A 19,104-nucleotide genomic window follows, 5' to 3' on the forward strand; every position below is an offset into this window, starting at 1 on the left:
AAAGTTCCCTGTGCTTTTGGCCTTCTGAAGCTTAAAACAGATAAAAAATAAAAATGGCATTTTAAAAAGGAACTTAGCTGATGTCAGGTTTTGGCCACAGAGTCTCAGGGAACAGAAACCTCTGTTTATTCACACAAGATTCTTCTCAAAGTCCCACCAATATGCTCTAACAGTGGTTGGAAGAATCAAGGCAATTCTGCATCTGCCAAAATCTCAGTCTGTGTACCAGGATTGTCAGGAAGCCAATGAATGCCAGTTTAAGCAAGTATTTGTACATGTATATCTGAGACAGACTAGATTAAGACATTGATTTATTTCAGGGAGAAGATCACTTGTCTTATGGCAGCTATTTTTTTGGCAATTTTTACTATGGTTTAATTAATTGATAGTTCTTATCTAGCTGGATTGGTGGCAATGAAAAGCAAGTTTGGAAAGTTTTAAAAATTTAAGTTTTTTAAAATAATTTTTTAAACACAAAGATTATTTTTCTGAAACTGAAACATACTGTGCATTGACAAACTGTGACTAGTGGCTCATTATCACAGGAACCAAAGTAAAAATCAATTAACTGATATTAAATTTTGGAGAGCTACAGTCTCCCACAAATTCCATGCATCTCTTTTGTACAAGAAGAAGATTCTACAGAAGTAACAGAAATAGTTTACAACATATACAGAACAAAAGTGTATTATATCAAATGTATGTAAAATACTGTTAACTTCTACTCCCAGGCAATATTAGTTCACAAGTGAGTTTTAAAAATAAATAAATAAATCACTTTGAGAAGGCTATAAGCTAACAGCTATAAACTAACTCTTTGTCCCAACTACCTCCATCTTGTTTGAACTGACCCTATTTTTGACAGGATTATTAAGTTAATTCACTCTCTGCAACACCTTCATGAATTGTGTGTTTTATACATAGAAAGTTATTTATGCCATGATCAATATGACTTTGCTGCTCTGGAAGAAATATTGGCCATGTCATTTAAAAAAAAATGCCTTACAGAACCTATTTCTTCATCTCTTACACTGAAATCCCCAACCCGTATCTTCATCTTGACAGCTTACTGTTTTTACTAATTTAAGTTGAAGCTTCTTTTTTTAAATATTAGCGATTTTTGTGCCTTTTAAAAAAAAAAATCTTACTGGCAAATGAAGAACAAGCAGCTAAGGGTGATGAAAGTAGAGCTTTTTGACTCAATGCCTTTGGGAATCAATAGAAAATCTGTGGCAAAAGGAGAGGAGGTATATCTGAGTGGGTATGTTGACAATGTTCTCACCTTGCACACAGTATTTCATAAATTCTTGTGATCACCAAGTTATGGTCAGCACAGCATGTCTGTAGGACTGAAGTAGTTTCAATATTTCATAGCTTTAGAGGAAAAAAAAAATCCAGGAAAAAAAAATTCCAGACAGTATCTTATTTTGTCAGTGACTGAAAGGAATGTGTTGTTTTCAACAGCTGCGCTCTCTCGTGATTCTCCTGGATTTCAGAAGACTTTGAAAGCAGGGCAAGATTACAGTGATGGATGATTAAATTGATACCTTAAACTAAAATACAAACAGTTAAATTTGTACCTGGTCTATGAGCTTACTTCAAATAAGTTGCATCAGTCTGCCACCAAATGTGGCCATGTTGTTGTTCTGGCTATTTTTTTGTTTACCTTTTTTCATGCATCATTCATTAAAATTAAATGCTCAAAAGTCTTTGGTAAAATAGCAAGGGTTTGTTTGACAAAAAAAACCAGATCAAAACTGATGTCTCTAATACATACAGGTAAGGAGAAACTTCTTAACATACATCTATCCTCATGAAAGGTCCAGTTTTATATCCAGACACAGCAGATCTCTCACCCCATGAAACAGAGACACAAAACCAGGCCCAACTGTTCCGTAAGCCTGATAATCGATGTCATGGATCATATAAAGCTATGAATAATTCAAGCCTTTTCCATATGACTTCCCCAGAAATATCATGCAACACTATTTACATTTTGACACCAGTATCCATCTCTAATGAAAATCAAGAGTCTGTTTTCTCTGGAAACCAAATGAAACTCTACAAAATTCCTCATGGAACAAAAAAACCCTCTGAAAACAAAAAAAATTTACTCTCCAAGTACTTCCAAAGTTGGCAAACAGATCAAAGTATTTCACATAGATTTAAAAGATAATCTGTGCAAGCAGTGCTATATGAACCCTGCCAAAACAGTAAACAGCATGACAGCATCCTTAATACTGAAATACAAATAGTCCAATGGCTTTCTATCTAATTGTGCAACTATATACTTTTTAGAGATGCTTGAGAACTACGTGTTTGAAAGTTCTGCTGTAATTAAACTTATTAACATACTAAATGCTGGGGGTTACAGAGAAAACAGAATAATTTCTTCCCAGTAAACAGAAGTCTTGGAGGACTCAGGTAGGGGAAGACATATATACTTGTTAACAACATGCCTTTGTGCAACACTTCAAAAAACCCAAACAGAAATACAAAGTTAATTTGACATACACATTCTCTGTGATTTTTCAAAAGTAAACATCAAGACTCACAGATGGCCCTTCCTAGCCGCTGAGCAAAAATGTGACTGAGTGTTTAATTGGCTGTAATCATCAATTGTCATGGAGAAGAGTACAGCTATACAGCTGCAAAAGACAGTCAAATCAGTAGAGTCAGTCTATCAGGAAGCTTTATACAAGTCCACCTGCTCAGATTTTAAACCTCAGCAGCAGCTGCATTTATCCAAGATTGTAAGTAACTTTTCCTCATTCTTCTGCTCTCGTGTGGGGTCCCTCCCATGGCACACAGTCCTTCATGAAGTGCTCCAGTGTGGGTCCTTTCTGCGGGCTACAGTCCTTCAGTCAGAGACTGCTCCAGCGTGGGCTTTCCCATGGAGTCACAGCCATCTTGGGGGGCATCCCCCTGCTCCAGCGTGGGGTCCTCCCTGGGCTGCAGGTGGGCATCTGCTCCCCTCCATGGGCTGGGGGGGGACAGCCTGCCATCTCACCACAGGCTGCAGGGGCATCCCCTGCTCCCTTGCTCCTCCTCTCCCTCCTTCTTCACTGATCTCAGTATCTGCAGAGGGGTTCCTCTCACATTCCAATCTCCCTCCCCACTGCAGGTTCCCCTTCTTAAATCTGTTATCCTAGAGACGCTGCCACTGCTGCTGATGGGCTCAGCCTTGGCCAGAGGCAGGTCCAACTTGGAGCTGGGAAACTTCTTGCAGCTTCTTACAGGAGCCACCCCTACAGCCCCCTCCCCTGCTACCAAAACCCCACCACACAAACCCAAAACACTGACCTTGCCTAACAGGAGCTCTCAGGCATAATTACACTTATATCAGAACTTAAAATATATGGCAACGTACTGCAAATGTTTTATTTTCATTTTTTTCATAGAAGCAAGGTATGGTTTGGGTTGGAAGGGATCTGTAAAGGTCATCTGGTCCAACCCTACCATGCAATGATCAAGGACATCTTCAACTAGATCAGGTTGCTCAGAGCCCCATCCAACCTGACCTTGAAAGTTTCCAAGGATGGGACATCTACAACTTCCCTGGACAACCTGTTCCAGTGTTTAACTACCCTCATTGTAAAAAATTCTTCCTTATATCTAGTCTGAATCTACCCTCCTTTAGTTTTTAGTGTGCATTATCACCATACCATATAAACCCCACCACACACAACATCTGACATACCAGATGAGACAGCAGACAATTTACCACATAATTAAATACAGTTAAAGTATTTTAATCTAAATAACAGAAAACACAAACAGGTGCAGGTTATTTGTTTATTGCACAGAAGATAGTAAGGTGCACATAAGTATAATCTAAACACTACATAGCAAGTAACTGCAAACATTACAGTGCTTGAGACAGAATCTTTGCAAGACTGCCTCCAGTGCACATCAAATGCTTTTCTAAATTTCTATATGTGTCTTGCAGGCAAACTGAGTCTACCCACACATGAGCACCCTCCTAGGAGTCGTAACACAGTCCACTCAAGGTTAATTGTCTTTCATTAAGTTAATTCCCTCATGTTTGGCTATTGCAACAGATTAAATAGCAGTCTTACATTTAACAACTCACTATTCATGCCTCATATCATAACAGACAGACAAGCATTTTACCAGAAGTAATTATTTTTACTTTCAATAATCCCATCAGTAGCTGACCTCCACAATACAATCACATTTTCCTTATGCATAGTAGCTCTTTCTTTCTGTTTATCCAAGTGCTCTACTTACATGTTTTTCCCAGTCTGTTAACGCTAATGTTTCCCCTTGGTCCTATATAAGCTGCTTAGAATCACATCTCCTGTTTAGACAAATCTACCAGCACCAGTCACTTTCAGCCTTATTTCTTCTGCTCTCCACCATTTTTTTTGGCAAAGGATTTACTGCAATAGTGAAATTAGCAGATTGAGATCACACATCTCATGCACACACCACTGAAGAGCACTGGCTATCATTCACTCTACACAATTTCCTCCCTGTTACAAACTGGTTTGTTAGGTAAGAGCTATTTAAATTTCTTTCTTTACCGTGGACTGCACGTGGCAGGAGCCAGCAGCCAGCAGCTGTATATCCAAACCATGGAGTCAGAAAACAGAAGAAAAACTGGTGCAGAGTCACCATAAAGGTTCACAGGGTTTCTCTCTCCTCTGCTGAAGTTTTTGAAACAGGAAAAAAAGATGGCAGGTAAGCCTTGGATACACAAATGCCAGGCAGAAACTATTGTCTGTGTTAGTAAAAAACGAATGTCCAATAGGTAGACCAGACTGACATGAAAGTAAACAAAAGGTGACAATAATATTCAGAATTCCTTTAAATGCTATTCTTTTCAGTGCACAAAAACAGCAAAGTACTGGAGGGGGGAATAAATATTACAGTCCTTAAACTGTAATAATGAGTTGCATTTTAAAATTATATAACTTAAAAATTAATCTTCTATTGTCATTTTCAGTTTAAATGCAAATAGAACTTGCCTAATGTAAACCTGTATGAGCTTCACTGGAATTCTGTCAAACATATAGACAACCAGACAACCGTAACGAACAGGCTCAGGTCTGTCTAGCTTTTCTGAACAGCTTAATGAGGCCATGGAACAAAACAGACGTGCAAGCATATAGCAAACCAATGAAAAACCCACCCAACTACTACACAGAACACAGTGACACAGACGTGAGAGATTCTCCAGTGAAAATCTAAAATAAATGAGTGACTAAGCAACAGCCAGTATGTTTCCTAATAAAGCAGTTGCTATGAATTTTCCCTCCAACACATTTTTCAAATATTCTACCATTGCACATCTGTACACAGTGCAGAATTTTCAACACTGTCAGAGACATTTGATTTCTGGTAACTGCATTGTAGTGCTAAATTTTTAATACCATTCTTTAAAAATAAACCTCCAACCATAGAGAGAAATTTACTGTAAACCCAACAAATCTCTCAGTAGAAAGTATTACAGCATTAGTTTGCAATGTTCAAATATAATTGCCCTTCAGTCAGTAGTTCATTGTATTGGTTTTAAGTGTTTCGTATTAAAATAGAAAAAAAAATTAAAAAAGGAACAAGCCTTGTTAATCTCACATTCAACATAATTACACATATCTGAAACAGATGAAAAATACAATAAATCCATACAGAAATGAGAGAAGAAATGGATGGAAAGTAATGCTCTTCTCATAATCCAAATACTTGACAAACCATACTAATGAAATCCCACTGTGGAATATTAAGAGATGACAAATAGTATACCTAAGGCTAAGCATCTTTATGCTGAATAAACTTAAATTCTTTAAACATTATTTGTTAACAGATCAGCTGATCTGCAATACCTTTAATGAGTGAACAAGTTTTCACAATAAATTATGACTATCGAAGTCCATTATATTTCTTATGAAAACTGAGTCCTGCTTGGGGAAGCAGAAGGAGGAGAAAATGGCCAAAAACCTATGAATTATCAAACTGAGACTCTGACATTTTAGCCAGTATAACCCAGTATTTACAGCTGCTTAAGGTTCTTTAATTCTCTTTATTAATAAAAGGTCCTTTACTCCTCTTTATCAATCATAGTTTTAAGCAGTTTAGCACTTCATCCACCCCAGGAGGAAAGCAATTTAATTTCTAAAACCAATGGATTAATACTATTTCTCTATCAATAAGTTGCCAGCTATATAACTCACATTTATATTGCATCAAAAAATACACAATATTTGATACACAACAGATGCAGCACGTGCCGTTTAACAACTAGTCATCTTGCTTACTTCTGGCTGGAGTGAAGTTCAAACCTGTGACCAAAAAGGCGTACATTATACTCACTACTACACATTACACTACTACTAGGAAAAGCAAGTTCTCTTTTGTTCTTTTTATTACGCTTTCATAAATAAAACTTCTGTCTATCAGGAAACAAAGACATTGCACAAAATAGTATGTTTACAAAATCCTATGTGAAATAAAAACCACCGTCCCCTCTGAGAGATACCTTCCATATATTAACATTCTTATGCTTCTGATAGGTCTGACAAAATGACAGATATCAGAAAAAAAATTCCCTTTAATTACAAAGAATCTTTCCAATTATTCAAATTTTAATAAGAAAATAGAAATGTGCTTTCAGTACATATATGCTAAGTTAGGCTAGTACATCCTCTCTAGTTCCAAAAGTAACACACCCATAATAAGAAAATATTTGTCAATAGCAACACGAATAAGGCGGAAGTAGAAAATGATTGTATGATACACTCTTCCTCAATACATAAGTTAATGCAAAATGTATATGGGGAGATTCTGGAATCCTGTATTTAAGCTGGAATGAAAAATACAAATAATTTCTACATTAATAACTACTTTTATCTGGAGAGAAATAAAAATGTCTAATATCCACATTTTCTTCTTTAAGACCAGATTATCTCTATTTCCAATAACAATGCATTTCCTTCACAATGTTACAGTTGACAATTGGTGTTTGCCAGCCTTCACCAAGAGCAAGGCTGGACTGCTGTATCAGGACATACAGGAGGAACTTTCACTGAACCACTGCATACTCATTGTGTGGACTTAGAGGTACTATGGACTCCTGAAGTTGCTTATGAACATTTGTATTCCAGATTAGTAAAGCAAAAAGAAAAATTAACATCTAGATATTGCAAACTTTTTCTAGATATGGGATGAAAAACCCTCTGCCACTTTTCACCCTCTTCCACATTAAAACTATTTTAAAACTCAGCTAGAGGTGATCAGCGTTGACAAAATTTATGACAATAATGCTCACACTTCTCCCCACACATTCTGATGTTCACCTAAATAAGCAGAGACTGTGAGAAAAAACATGGAGGTTTTTGCTGTTGCTGGCATTTAGGATTAGCACTTTTTAGGAAGTGAACTTCTAAGCCATTTAGCTACCAATACCACTGTGAGTGTTTAATTTTTTTTTTTAATCGTATGAAAATGCTTAGTAAAGACAATGCCTGAAAAATATGTTTTAAACCCAAGTGCATTCTTTGGACATGTCCTTTATGAACCATAAGAACACAGTTTCATAAGAAGGTTGAAAGACCTAACTGATCACACTTAGCAGGAAACTAACTCAACTGTCTGATCACCCAGATGTCCAAGAGTCTCAGAAAAAAAAATACTCAAATGTTTTTGCACAGAACCCATGAAAACACCACCTGCTTTAATTTTTCCCTTCTGAATGTAAAAAGTTCAGTCACAGTTAATGACTGTTCACCGATTTTCACAGAAACAACAATCATATGGTTTGTTTGACACATTAGAACACCTTCAAAAATTACCTTCCAAAAAGTGTTGCCCATTACAGACCTGACTTCTTAGAAAAATCACACTGAAGCCTTCAACATTAGCCTTTTTGAGGCACAGTTCTAGATCTCTTAACATTTTCACTCTATACCATTCTAACACTTGAATCAGGTGAAAAACACTTACCTCCGCATACTTTGCCATTGAACTGGCTTCAACTGCATAGACTCTTCTAGCTCCGGCCTGCACTGCAAAAAATGAAAGGATTCCTGATCCACAGCCAACATCTAGGACCACCTTGAAAGCAAAAGGCAGACCAAAAGAAACAAAATAATCAAAAAGTCACTTCCTGACACCTCTTTTAAGTAACTGAATTTTCATAGCTCTACCCTGCATTTAGTAAGCCTGGCATTATACAAACATATTACTAATTTCACTTGAAAAAGTGAAAAACTTGTTAAATGAAGAGTTTAAATGCCCCTATTCTTTATTTTAGCAGCAGCAGCGTATTTTTAGTCTAAGTCTGTGGATTGTTTTCATGTGTGAATACAGGTTATGGTTTGAAGGAAATAGATTTTTGTAACAAAGTATCTTCAGGAGAAAAATTTGAAAAACAAGTGTAGTCTGAATACAGTGGGGAGGGACACAAGACATGACAATGGTAATTCCTTGAAGGACTACAGAATTGTGTCTTTCTGAATGAAAAGTCATTCCCATGTGGAAATATCTTAGATAAAACCAGACTCTGTATCTTTGTTCAAATATTGGTTCTGCTTGCTGATGTATTAGACCTTTAATTGCACTGCTTGATGTGGTGACTCTCAAAGGCCCTCAGTTAAACATAAATCCCAAAGCCTCATTTTCTCCATCAGTCAGGTGGCTCACTTGTTGCAAGCCAAAATGGTGACTGAAAAGTTTCAAAGGATCAAAATTTTTGTTTCAATGTATAGTGTAATGCGAAGCCAGAGACTGCTGCAATGGTCCAGACAAGCCTCTTGTTCCTAGCTTTGTTCTGTTGTACAGGTCACTCAACATTGCTGCAGAGGCATAAGTACCCAGAAAGAAAGGCTAATTGCCAGAGAAGTGGTTAAGATGATGTGAGTGATGTGATCTTTGATGCAAAGCCCACTTTTATACTGCTCAACAGTACTAGGCTAATACCAGTACCTTGCTTCCCCCGGATTTTAATACCAGGTTTGAGAAAAATCTCACAGAACAGCTCACCATTCAGATTCCTCCTATGGGTTTGTGCTTCACTGAAAACAAGGAGCTACAGTTTTCCTGTCCCTGTGGCTGAAATTCTTGTTAGATTTTGATGCAAGATACGAAATTCGCAAGCCCGTTAGGTGATTTAAGACACCTGGAAATGGAACCTCCTAAGATTTCAACCATGAAACTTAGACACAGCCATGACCCAATCTCAAGACTCAAGAGCAGAGACACTTAAATATAACACAGATTCAGAGCAATACTACAGCTTAGTATACCAGCCACCCCTGTTCTTTATTGCTTCTCTGCCCCAACTTCTATATGATGCACATTGCTTACCATTACCAGCCTTTAAAAACATAAAGAAAAAATTTTGTGTATTCAAACAGAAAAATAATCTCTTAGAATGAAGGGCACATTCCATTCCCCAAAAGTTACTCCACATGACATTTAGGTTATGTATTAAAGAATGCAGTCTAACACACATGGCCTGAATTTGTTGCAGATAATATGAATCTGTGTTACAGAAGTACTCCACTGCAAAATAAATTAACATTGCTTCTGATATTGCACATAATCTCAAGTTTGGCATAGAAGCCAGAACCTTGCCTTTAATAATTTCCTTTCCTGTGGAAGATTTTATTAAGCTTATTTTTTTATATCACAGATGACAGGCTGTTACAGATCCAGTTTTGTTTCCATGCTTTGGCAGGTGTTTAGAATATGCTCCTATGACCAGAAGAATCAGCTCTTCGGAACAGCAAGTCACAGTAAGTATCAGTATAAGTAGGAGGGAGACAATGACAAATCAAGGCCAATTTCATTGAACCATAGGTCTGACAGAAAGTTTGGTAGGCTATTTATCAATACCCAATGGGAATCACAATACAATAATACTTTCTCTCTCTGCATATGTTGAAAGCATAAGGAAGAGTCAACTGCTCAAGTTCAATGTGAAAAATCCAATGGAGAAGTATGGCTTTTTCTACCAGACCTAATTCTGATGCCATTTCTTACACTACACCTATGTCTACCTCAGCAGGTGGTATGGCTGTATGGGAACAATTTTTCCTGGATGATTTACTAAGACTAACTCTAGTTTGATTTTCTGCTAGCTTAGTCCAGTTTAGTTTCATCCAAAATTAATACAACTTGCTTGCTCTGAGACCACTCCACAATGTGAACTGAAGCACCCTGAATGGCCATGGTAGAAATTCACTTCAGAAGCTCACTCCTGACCCACATTAAAACTCTAATGAAGACACAAATGAGCACCGCAAACTGAAGCAGCTGACAAAGAGGTAGCATTTGTCCAGTAATTAGTGAAGCAAGGGGAAAAGGGGCTGAGAAATCGTGTGTGACAGTCTGGGAATTGCTGGAGGCTGTACAACCAGGCACAGGCACACCCTGTAAGACTTGCTAGATCAACAGCCCTTGGCACACCAGAGACTTTGATCCAGGACAGAACTTGTAAGGGAGGATGTTGCTGTGTTGGTGCTGGGCTACATGGAATGGCTGATGGCTGGAGTGCAGCCAGCAGAGGTCAAAGAAAGGCCATTTTTAAGACAACATTTGGGGAACTGTCCAGTTTTGATCTCAGCACAAGACAGACACTGACATATTGCAGCAAGTCCCACAGAGGTTCACCAAGATAATTAGAGAGCTGGAGGACACGAGAGGCTTGACACAAATCACTTTGTCTAGTTTTAACAAGAGAAAGCAGGCTAACAGGAGAGCTTACTGCTGTCTTCATCTGCCTAATGGGAGTTCAGTGAAAACTGAAACAGACTTTTCTTGAAGGAGACACAAAGTGATAAGACAAAAGGCAACAGACACAAGTCATTGCACAAGAAATTCTGAGAGACATAGTAAAACTTTTACACTGTGAGGGTTGTCAGACACTGGAACCGGTTACCTACAGAGTCTGTAGCATCTCCATCCTTGGATCCAGTCAAAATGTAACTGGACAGGCCTTAAGCAACCTGGTCTAGTTGGCCCTGCTTTCAGTATAGGTTTGGACTAGAGATGTGCAGAGGTTCTTTCTGACCTAAATTACTGTAATCCAACAAACCTGCAATAGCACACCTTGCTGTTATTGCTGGGATCTCCTACAGAAAACTTTGCTCCCTCTAGATAGGAAGAGCATCCTAAAAGAGCTGTAAGAGCAGTCATTAAGAGAAAGTGCTGTGAAATAACAATACATGGTACTAGCATGCTTCTTTCTGAAAAGTAGAATTTAAATAAATAGTAGAAAGTTGGGTGATGATGATGTCATGCATATTGAGAGGAAAGGTAGTAGACTGTATGTGTTTCAGTATTTATTTTGAAATATAAATGCAACTACTTCAGCAATTATCAGGAATCAGTCAGGAATAACCTATACCCTACCCTCCTGACCACAGTTCAGTACTGCTCTTGCTTTCACCTACACAGATAAATAGCTTTCCTAATATGAATTTAATGGGACTTACTCACATGTGTGAGCTTGTATGCTCACAATTAGAGTCCTGAAAAGCACTTTTGAATAAAAGGGGTGGGGGGCAGAGGTCAAACAAAGAAAAGCAACAACTGGATGAACACATAAAACTAAAAGCAAAAATGTCCTATATCTACAGTGACATTTATCATTCAAAATTACTATATATCAGCAAGATTATATACAGAAATTATTCTTTTTTTTTTTTAGCATGTGCCTTTGACTGCACAATGTGAATGGCTAATTTGTGTGATCCTTCATCCAAGAGCACTGGAGACACTCTAATTCTAGTTGCTTTGCTTTTACGTGAACTATGCATAAATAGACTACAAATGAAAAAATTCAAAAGGCTCATAACCTGAGACTTAATTTCAAAAGAAGTAGAAATGTGTCAGCCCTTACTCAGTTTGAAACAGCATTATACACTGCTACCATAAAATTTAGTTGAGCCCTTTTTTTAGTATAACCAATGAAAACACTTTGAACTCACCCTTTTGGCTCTATAACAATTCAAAATCTAAGATAAAATTTTACTTAAAAAACAGTGAAAGCTCTAAGGTGACTGTTTCTAAGAGGAGATATAAAGGAGTATATGCCAGTAAGAATTACAGTATTAATGTGAAGAATCCAGCCTCAGATTCATTAGATTCTGAATGAGTTCTCCTTATTCTTTTAAGCTTCAAAAGACATAAATGCTCAATCCAAACACTACTCCCAGTTTGTTCTAAAGTACTTTACCTCTGACAGACAGTGTTTGAATTTATCACCAAGAACCCTCTCAAGGGGTCCAGAATTAATTTTGTCCAGCACAACTCAGATAACCTGTTGCACTTTCTCATACAGATATTTTTTCAAAAACAAAGTCCAGAATAAGATAAAAAAAAGTATTTTATCAGCAGATATCCCTTCACTATAGGCAAAAATGTTTGTATAATAGATTATTACAGAATTTAGAGAAGGAGGCAGCAAAGGTAAAGAAATATATTGGGGGGATGCAGGGCAGGTGGGAAACAATAAGACAAACAGCAATTGAATAAAACTTTTTCCAATAATGGAAGTATTAAAATAATTATGTCCTTTTTTGCCTTTATCTCCTCACTGCCATCATTAAATGTTTCTGCCTGCCTTATAGTTTCTGGATGTAGGATGAATATAGTTGCCATATTTGCAACAGATCAAGACTCAGCACAATAGGTTTCTCAGGTTCTCATGAGAAAGCATTTTGCCACAATGTAGGTAGTTCAATTTTTTCGGCTACATTTATTCTGAAAATTGCCATTTCTTGGATCAGGAAAAAGAAGGATCATTTTCTAGGTGGGTGGTCAACAACACCCAGCCTGTAATTGTCTTAGTATTAGGTATGCTGAAGAGAAGTGAAGGTACTTCCAACAGTTGGGAAAATAAATAAGCCAAGAGTAAAAGCAAGCAAGCTATACTACTGCACAGCAGCTGAGATAAATCTGCATTTTGCATTATAACACAGGAGCATCCTTTTTGGCATGAAGCCGATGGCAAATAAAATCCTCTCTCTGCTGTTTCTTTCACTATATATTCAAGTTACATATTCCAGTACAAAATTTAATCCATTAAAGATACAGTAGCTCCACTTACCCAGCTGTTATCATCCAATACCACATGCTTTGGGGTTTGATTCTGATGCCTATAGCAAACTGGAGCAGCCCTGTGCACACCACTAGTTTACTAACCTTATTGAATTAAAGAGGAGACGAGGATTGTCTCAGGCCTGAAAGAAATTACAGAGACTGAAACCTATTTTTTTCAGTTCTACAAAGGTTTGTTTCATTTCTATGACAGTAAATGGTTAACTGTAGTTTTTAAGGAAGCACAGTTTACCTAAGTTGCATGGCAAAGAAAAATTAATCAGCTGCACATGAATTGATTACTAAACTTAATTAATAGTTAAAACATAATGATCTTAATTCAGATAAATTTCACACAACTCTCCTCATTTTGGCTATAAATGTGCTACACGTTTAAAGGGAAGTGTTTTGTTCTGTGTTTGCTTATATGTTATTAAAGACTCTTCTCTGTGATATAGTAAAGCCGTTGTGCTGGTGTAAACTGAAGTCACAGGCTACTTTTAAAAGAAAGTGCACACAGAAAAACAAGAAAGGAAGAGAAGACAAAAATGACAACAAGGTAAAAAAAAAATTAATTGCAGCTTAATTTTCTCTATAATTTTGTTTGCAGTCTGCTTCCCAAACAGCACTAACAGAGCTCACATAGTCTTGGCCACCATTCTGAGACCTAGAAAACATTCCTGTGAGGCTGCTGCTTACAAACTGGCTATTTGCTTACAGAAGGTCACATGTAGTCTAACAGTTTTTGCTGGGTTTTGTTATTTTAAGAGAGGTGAGCAGTGTCATAGCAAGATATGCAGATGACACAACATCTGGTGATTAAACAGCAGAGAGAGCTAGTGAAGGTAGGCCACTGGACAATGCACAGATAAATTAAATTCAGTGCTGATTAATATAACTTTGTGAAAAATATGAATTGTTCATGTACCATCCAAGTTCCAAATGAATCATCATCATCAACAACAACATAGAGCCCAGGCACCATTATGAATTGTTTGGTGAAGATCAATGTTCAATGGACAGATGCAGTCCCAGGAAAAAAAGTAAAGATTTAAAAGAAGTACAGTAAAAAATAACTAGGAAGTTAGAATTCTGCAATATAAATCAATCGTATGGCATTTTCTACACTACCATGAATAACTCCTGCCAATCTTTATCAAAACAGTTGCTGCAGAATTAATGGTGGCACTGAGAAAGAGGCCAAGAATGGTAACAGGACATGCGCAATTTCTTCATGCAGAAAAGGACAGGGAGGACTGAGAACACTGACCTCAGAAGCAAGACTACATAAGAAGAGACAACAAAAATTGACACAATGGAGGAACGATATGAAGAAAATTAGAACTTAATACTCCTTTGCCTCCCAACATAAGACCAAATGACAGAATTAGAAAGCTGATAAATTAAAAATCTTACTAAAGGAAATACTTTTCCACATAACATGTGATTATATTACAGAATTTGTTGCTGTACTAAGGGTGGAATCAGAGAAGAGTGTGCATGGGGACTGGTCCTGGAGAGGGTCAGAAAGTCTTTAGTTAGTGCAACTAATTGCAATAGGGAAAAAAAAAAGTAAAAAAAAATTGTAAAATATACTAGTCCTATGCTTTGCATTTCAAGAAGACTAAAAAAATGAAATTAGGAAGCCACTTAATCTGTGGCTGGGAGGCAGATTATCCTAAATCTCCCCAGTGTAAGTCTTCTTTTGTCTTTTGCTGAAGTATCTGGTTTGAACAATGTGAGAGGCAGAGGACTAGATGAAGAAGTAATAAATATCATTATATTCATTACAGTAGTCTTCGAGATCTATACACATATTTGAGAGATGAGTTTGGCATCTGAAGTTGTAAGTTCCTGCATTGTTTCCAAACCTTTGCCTTGCACAAATGGAGTCAGAGCAGCCACTTATGTGCTTGCTCAGGTTGTAATGACTGTGCGGTGCAAAAACATTCAGCATAGATCTCCATGAAGGAGACATAAACTAGAATACCTTTGCAGGTATTTGCAAGAGACTATATGGCAACATAGCAAGTACACAGTCAATAGTTAAGATAAGGAAACTGATATTGTATATGAGCTCCAAGGTGCCAAATGGGAATGATAACAGCCCAAAATGTCAAGGAACACATACATGTAGGTCTCCAGATTGTCCACAGAAGACAATGCAGAGGAATTTGTAGCTCATGTTTGGATCTACGTTTTGTACCTGAGGATGTACCATCACCATCATGCATCATGTGCTTGACAATAACATTAATAATATGAAGCACACATGAATTAGTATATTCATGCATGAAGTCCCAGGTGAGAAAAGGCTCCAGTCTGATCAGTGTTGTTCTACAGGGCAAGCTGAAGTTTAGAGCCTAAGCAGTATACTGGAACATTTAAGACACTTAACAGAACTTACCTTGTCTGTAAAATCTGTGTAGTTCTGTACAATAGCTCTGTGGTAAGTGGCTGTCCTCACAAAATCCTGCATCATATTCTGTTGTTGAGACAGGCAGCCATAAAACTAAAACGAAAGGAGAGGAAAACCAAAAAAATAGATAAAGCCCATCTTCTATCAATCTTACCTTAAATTACTTGGTACTTAAATTACCAATTACCACCCTCTGAATAAACCTAAGCTATCTTTCTAACTGACCTGGTGACTAAGGTCAAGCAAACAGTAACCTAGATTTCACAAACTGGCACTGAAGTTTCATTACCTGAAAATACTGAGCAGCAGATGCTTCATCTGTTCGCTGACTGAACACAGAGTTCTTCTTCTGGCTACGGCATCTCTTCACTGCATTTGAAAATGTGTTGTATTCTGGAAAAGAAAAATAGAAATAACACAAACGTAGCAAAACCCACAAGGATGGTAAATTAAGATAAGCAACCAATGACAAGAAAAGAACACACTCCATCACACTTGAGAGGAATGCTTCATTTGGCTTACGGTGTTCATAAATACACAGTAAACCATTTCAAACATCATTAAACAGACAAGAGCTGTTGCAAAGATCTGGTGAGCATCAAAAGATTTTAAGAAACACCTGGATGCATGCAACAGTGTTGTCAAAGATTCTCCATTCAGATTAGCTAACTCCTGCAAACATCTGTGATGGTGAACTCTAACAGAGGAGTGGCTGAACATAAGCCTCAACCTACTATTTCAGGTTAATCTACACTAGCCCGAGCTCCACACAGAGAACTACCTGGGGTTATTGTGAAATGCACGGATTTGAGTGAGGAGGCTTACAAACTAGAATAAAACACTCAAATTTAATTGGCCTAAAAAAGCCAGGCTGAGGACCATGTATCTTCATTCAGAGGCAGTCTAGCTAAAAAACTCAAAGAGTTACAGGCCTTTGGCTTCTGTGGACAAGATCAATTCTGACATTAGATAACTAACAGAAGAAAACATGTGGACCTAAAAAACAAATAACCAGCTCACACAAGGGCTTTTGTCTCCATCTTTTAAGATCAAACCAACCCCCCCAAGCATAAAATAATTCCTTGATGTCCAAAAGAAAGGCACATGTCAGTAAGTGGAGAAAGTATTGAGAAAAAGCACTGTGAAGAAAAATTGTCAGGGGGGAAGCATAGATGACAACAATAAAATCAGGGATTGAAGTCTTTCATCCTCTGTTCATAGGAAGACAAGAGAAGATAGAGAAATCAGACTACACTACACTCATAATTTGCTAAACCAGAGAGACAGGAAACTCCTACAACAGTTCACAGATTTTCAAATAAAAATAGCAATTGCCTGAAGCATGTAACTGTGCACTGGGAAGTACATGCTAAGTGCTCTAATTGTTTGGAGACAATTCAATAATTCAATACTTTGAATGGCCTTTGAAACAAAGGGTCTGAAGATAACAGAAACAAATAATTAATAAGCAGCTCAACAGAGTAACCAAGGAGAATTTCCCTCATCATTTCAGGAAATTTTAAAATCTTCAAAACAGAGATTTGGTTGCACTAATCCTTTTCCACTGCAGAAAGCTGGCATAACCAAAAAGGAAGAGACACAGAAGATAACATGTAGCTGTCCCTTTACCTTTGGAAATCAGGACAAGCTCAATGTCAGGCTGTTTGGGAACGAAAACAAAGACCCATGTTTATACAACCCAACATAAGCACAGTTGCTGCGAAGTTACCCTTAACAGGCCAGAAAAGTATTTTTGAGTAGGGTCTTGAGGGAGAGATCCTCAGTAGAAAATTTTAAATTCTTGGAAAAAGTGGATAATAAAGACAGCACAGAATTCAGCAAAAGCATCACAAATTGCTATTATCGTTATCCAAGCTTTCCAGTCTTTATACAGCTAGAAACCACTAAAACTGGAAAACTGGATGGAAAAAGCTCCATCTTTGGGGCAGTCATATACTCATTCACTGTAAGAATTTCACACCAACAATGTGACAGTCAGCCATACTTCCTCAGAGAAGTCTGAATCAATTGAGGGCACAGCCCCTTGAACCTCTGGGCTACCCCATGTCACAAGGTGCACTTGTAAGTGTCCAGAGTTGAAGCCATTTCTCTCAGTTGAAGTTATGAGCAGTCTAATATATGCAGTGAAATAATTTTGTTGAAAGTCTAGAACAATAGCTCTAAGAAGCATCACAGCATTAGTTTGCTGTTAACAAACAGTTCAGTTTAACCTTACTCTATAGAAGACTGTAAGGGTCGCAGAAATTGTAAAACACAACTCACCAGCTTATTCAAATGCACTTCACCTGCTGAGGAAATTTGCTAGAGAGCTGATCTGTTGCCACTCTGCAGAATATTCCCATTTAATTTCCAGGTGGAAGGAAGAAAGCCTCACTTTGTTACTTCTGGCCTGTCAGCTCCAGTGGGAAGAAGATACCACATTCAACATCTGAATTTGGGGTGACAAGGGGGTCTCAAAATAATTAAATTGTTCCAGAAGTAATTGTAAATTACCATGAAAATGTACAAATGCCATCAACATGCCCTTTTCTCTCCCACAGAGGGTTGATGGTCAGAATGAAACAATAAATGACTGGATCATGACAACTAAGAGTGGCCTAAATTACAGACAATGCAAATTTTCTGCAGGAAGATGCAGAAATCAGCTTAAAACAGATCAGTCTCTCTGTTCTTTCTCTGCATGAAGAGGCAACACCAGAAAAAAAGTCTGACACTGGACAGTGGAGATTTTTGCCAGGCAGTCACCCATTGTCTTAAGCTTCTCCCTTTTTTTTTTTTTCTATCTGAAAGCAAGAGATGATGCTACAGATTCAGCGACATGCTTGGCTCCTTTCTTTTCTAGTCACTCTTTACACATGATTTTCATATCTCTGCAGAGACTTTTTGGTAGCTCAGAGCATCATCTTTGGTGTCCAGGAATGAGAATGGATTTCAAAACCACAACGCTGGTTGTGGTTGTGTTAAGAAAAACTGGAAAAGCTTGCCTAGAGAGATTATGCCATAGAAGTTTTTAACCTTGGAATTTTTCAAAACATAACTGTACAAAGCTCTGAGCACCCTGGGGCTGAACCTGCTTTGCAAAGGAGGCTGGACCAGATGAACATACGATTTCTCTTCCAATTGAATTATTCTTTGATTCTATGAAAGAAAAAAAAAAAAAGTATGACTTCCTTGTGATACAGTACTTCTTTATATACAAATAAGACTTGTGTTGCCGGAGCTCTCTGGAGTGCTGGCAAATTACAAAACTAGTACTCAGTGAGTTGAAAGGTACATCAAAACAGAAAGAAAGAACAAGAGGTTGGTGGAGTTCCTCCACAATCTTTCATAAAGGACCTCAGATGCCCTTAAAGTTTTTCTAACAGAATATCTGCAAGATCACAAGAGGCTCTGGCAGACTATGGAGGGGAAAAGTGTCTTATTTCATTCACCAACCTCGAGAAAAATACAGAATTAAAATCTTCTCTATTAGATGGCATTAATTCAGCAATAAAAACCACGAACAGCATTAGATCTAATACATCTCAATGTTTTCACAAACTTTAAATCCCAGCTCCACATTCTACACATTCATCAGTGGCTAACACTGAGAAAAAACACCT

The 19,104-nt window shown here is 37.6% G+C and overlaps 1 protein-coding gene across 10 annotated transcripts in view; it reads right to left on the reverse strand.

The window, feature by feature from the left end:
- Window positions 1–19,104, reverse strand: part of LOC142027391 (histone-arginine methyltransferase CARM1-like) — a 76,035-nt gene that overhangs the window by 19,901 nt on the left and 37,030 nt on the right. For all 10 annotated transcript variants that reach the window (XM_075021505.1, XM_075021500.1, XM_075021501.1 and 7 more), the window contains 3 exons: window positions 15,771–15,874; window positions 15,470–15,574; window positions 7,963–8,073 (listed from right to left, as the gene is read on the reverse strand). In XM_075021505.1, the coding sequence (XP_074877606.1) occupies window positions 7,963–8,073; window positions 15,470–15,574; window positions 15,771–15,874 (320 nt within the window). The remainder of the gene's footprint in view (window positions 1–7,962; window positions 8,074–15,469; window positions 15,575–15,770; window positions 15,875–19,104) is intronic.

Source organism: Buteo buteo, chromosome Z (assembly GCF_964188355.1).
Source record: "Buteo buteo chromosome Z, bButBut1.hap1.1, whole genome shotgun sequence".
Classification (NCBI taxonomy): domain Eukaryota; kingdom Metazoa; phylum Chordata; class Aves; order Accipitriformes; family Accipitridae; genus Buteo; species Buteo buteo.